Source organism: Dipodomys spectabilis, unplaced genomic scaffold, assembly GCF_019054845.1.
Source record: "Dipodomys spectabilis isolate Male_0828 unplaced genomic scaffold, ASM1905484v1 ptg000054l, whole genome shotgun sequence".
NCBI classification, from domain to species: domain Eukaryota; kingdom Metazoa; phylum Chordata; class Mammalia; order Rodentia; family Heteromyidae; genus Dipodomys; species Dipodomys spectabilis.
The window spans coordinates 766,440-768,978 of NW_024870731.1; the positions used below are offsets into that span (position 1 = coordinate 766,440).

The 2,539-nt window shown below is 44.5% G+C and overlaps 1 protein-coding gene across 1 annotated transcript; it reads right to left on the reverse strand.

The window, feature by feature from the left end:
* Window positions 1-289: 289 nt before the first annotated feature.
* LOC122108208 (olfactory receptor 10G3) lies at window positions 290-1,231 on the reverse strand. The gene has a single exon (XM_042680194.1). It carries the CDS (start codon window positions 1,229-1,231, stop codon window positions 290-292), a length of 942 nt encoding a protein of 313 aa, XP_042536128.1.
* Window positions 1,232-2,539: the final 1,308 nt, after the last annotated feature.

Consider the following 2,539-nt stretch of genomic DNA (forward strand, 5'->3'; position numbering starts at 1 on the left):
AAAAAAAAAAAAAAAGAGGCTATCAAGCATTGTAGCCTCCTCCTTTGTTTACCCTTCCCATCCCTTCCCATCCTCCCTCCTCCCCCACCCAATCCTTCCCCCTCCTCCCAATCCTTCCCCCCCTCCCCCCAAGTTGTAAAGTTCGTTTTGGACATGACAACTTGTACTTCTCATTGTTGCAACAGGTCCACCTGTATCCTTATTTAAACGACTTGTTTTTCCCCTTCCCCTCCACAAATTATACTGACATCAAATACAGTGAAAGCAGGGGTTATACTGTGGGGGAGGGTCAAACCTTACTCTTATTCCTTGAGCCTTGTATCATTCTCTTCAGAGCCAGCTTCACCTCCTGGTTTCGCAGAGTGTAGATGAGAGGGTTGAGGAAAGGAGTGATGGCTGTGGGGAACAGAGCAGCTGCTCCGCCTAGGGGGCTATTGGTTTCAGGCTGCAGGTAGATAAATGCACAGGGTACATAGTATACAGTGACCACAGTTATGTGGGCTCCACAGGTAGAGAAGGCCCGGCGCCGCCCATCAGCTGTACGGATCCTCAGAATGGCCTGAATGATCTGAACATAGGACAGTAGGATCAGGGAGAAGCAACTGGCAACTACCACTCCAATGTCCACAAAAGTCACCAGTTCGTTGATTGTGGTATCAGCACAGGCCAGCCTCAAAACTGCAGGGATGTCACAGAAGAAGTAATCTACCTGGTTGGACCCACAGTATGGCAGACGGAAGGTTAGAATGGCTTGGAGTGCTCCATGGAAGGAACCAGCCACCCAAGCACCAGCCACAAGCAAGAAACTCAGTTTAGTAGTCATGAGCACTGGGTAATGCAAAGGCCGACATATTGCAAGGTACCTGTCATAGGCCATCAAGGTATAGAGAAAGCACTGGGTGCTGCCGAGAAAGTGATAGAAATAAAGCTGAGCCACACAGCCACCAAATGGGATGGGTTTGATGCCTAAAGTGAAGGTCATCATGAGGCGAGGGACAATGATGGATGAGATGCCCATGTCAATGATGGAGAGAATCCCAAGGAAGATGTACATGGGACGGGCATGGAGCTGAGGGTCTGCCCAAACAGTGAGCAGGATGAGCAGGTTTCCCAGCTGGGTCAGGATGTAGATGAGTAAAAAGAACACAAAAAGGAATGTCCTAAGCTTGAGTGGATAGGGAATTCCTGTCAGGATAAACTCAGTCAACAGTGTGTAGTTACCTCTTTCCATTTCCTGGGGAGATTTTTACCTGGAGGATGAACAAACAGGATTTAGTGGCAAGGTGACAGGGAAGTGACAAGGTATTAGGGAAAGAGAGCGTCAAAAATGGCCAGTGGCAGAGGACTTACTCTCATCTGGAGCTATGACAATTGGGGGAAACTATGTTCTCTGGCAATATTTGCATAAATAAGATTTTACTGGAACCTAGCCATGCTCACCTGTCTCCTGTAGCTGCTTTATGTAATGATGGAGAGAAGACTTACAAAGCCTAAACTCTTCACTGTCTGGGCTTTTAGGAAGTTTATATCAGCTGAGCACTGGTGGCTCATACATCATCAAACATCATTGAGGAAACAAAGTTAAAATCACAGTGATATCTGTTTGTTCACACCTGTTAGGCTGGCTAGTTTTGGAAACATGGAGGATGTGGTATAGCTGAGTGGTAGAGTGCCTAACTGCATAAGGCTCTTTTGCCAGTATTCATTAGTGCAAATGAACAAGTAAGCAAACAACAATAACAAAACAAACAAATTGGGGCTGGGAAGGTGGCTCAGTGGTAGAGTGCTTGCCTTGCATGCATGAGGCCCTAGGTTCGATTCCTCAGCACCAAGTAAACAGAAAAAGCTGGAAATGGTGCTGTGGCTCAAACGGTAGAGCGCTAACCTTGAGCTGAAGAACTGAGGGACAGTGCCCAGGTCTAGAGTTCAGGCCCCACAACTGACAAAAACAAAACAAAACAAGAAAACTGTGAAAGATATGTGTGGGAGAGGGTATAGAAAAGAAGGAAACTTACTTGCTCTTGGTTGTAATGTAAATTAGTACATTCATTATAAAAGCCAGCATGGAGTTTTCTCCAACCATTGACAATACAATTACCCTATGATCTAGTGATCCCACTTTTAGGAATTCAAGCCAATATGTTGAAGAGACATCTGTATTCCCGTGTTCATTACAGTTTTATTTATAATAGCCAAGATACAAACTCCACCTAACAGATAGATAAAGGAAATGTGGCAAATGAACACATTAGAATACTATTTAGCCTTACACAAAAAGAAAATTCTGCATTTGTAAGAATATAGAAGACATTATATTAAATGAAATAAGCCAGGTACAGAAAGACAAGTGCCAAACCAAGTGTTGGTGGATCATAACTAGAATCCTAACTACTCAGGAAGCTGAGATCTGAGGAACACAGTATGAAGTCAAACTAGGCAGAAAGTCTATGAAACTCATGTCTAATTAGCTAAACAAAAAGCTGGCAGTAGAGCTGTGGCTCAATTGGTAGAGAGCTAGCTTTGAGCAAATTAGCTCAGG

Excerpts from the sequence above, each read along its gene's own strand:
- LOC122108208 (XM_042680194.1), bottom strand. The coding sequence starts at position 1,231 with ATGGAAAGAGGTAACTACACACTGTTGACTGAGTTTATCCTGACAGGA.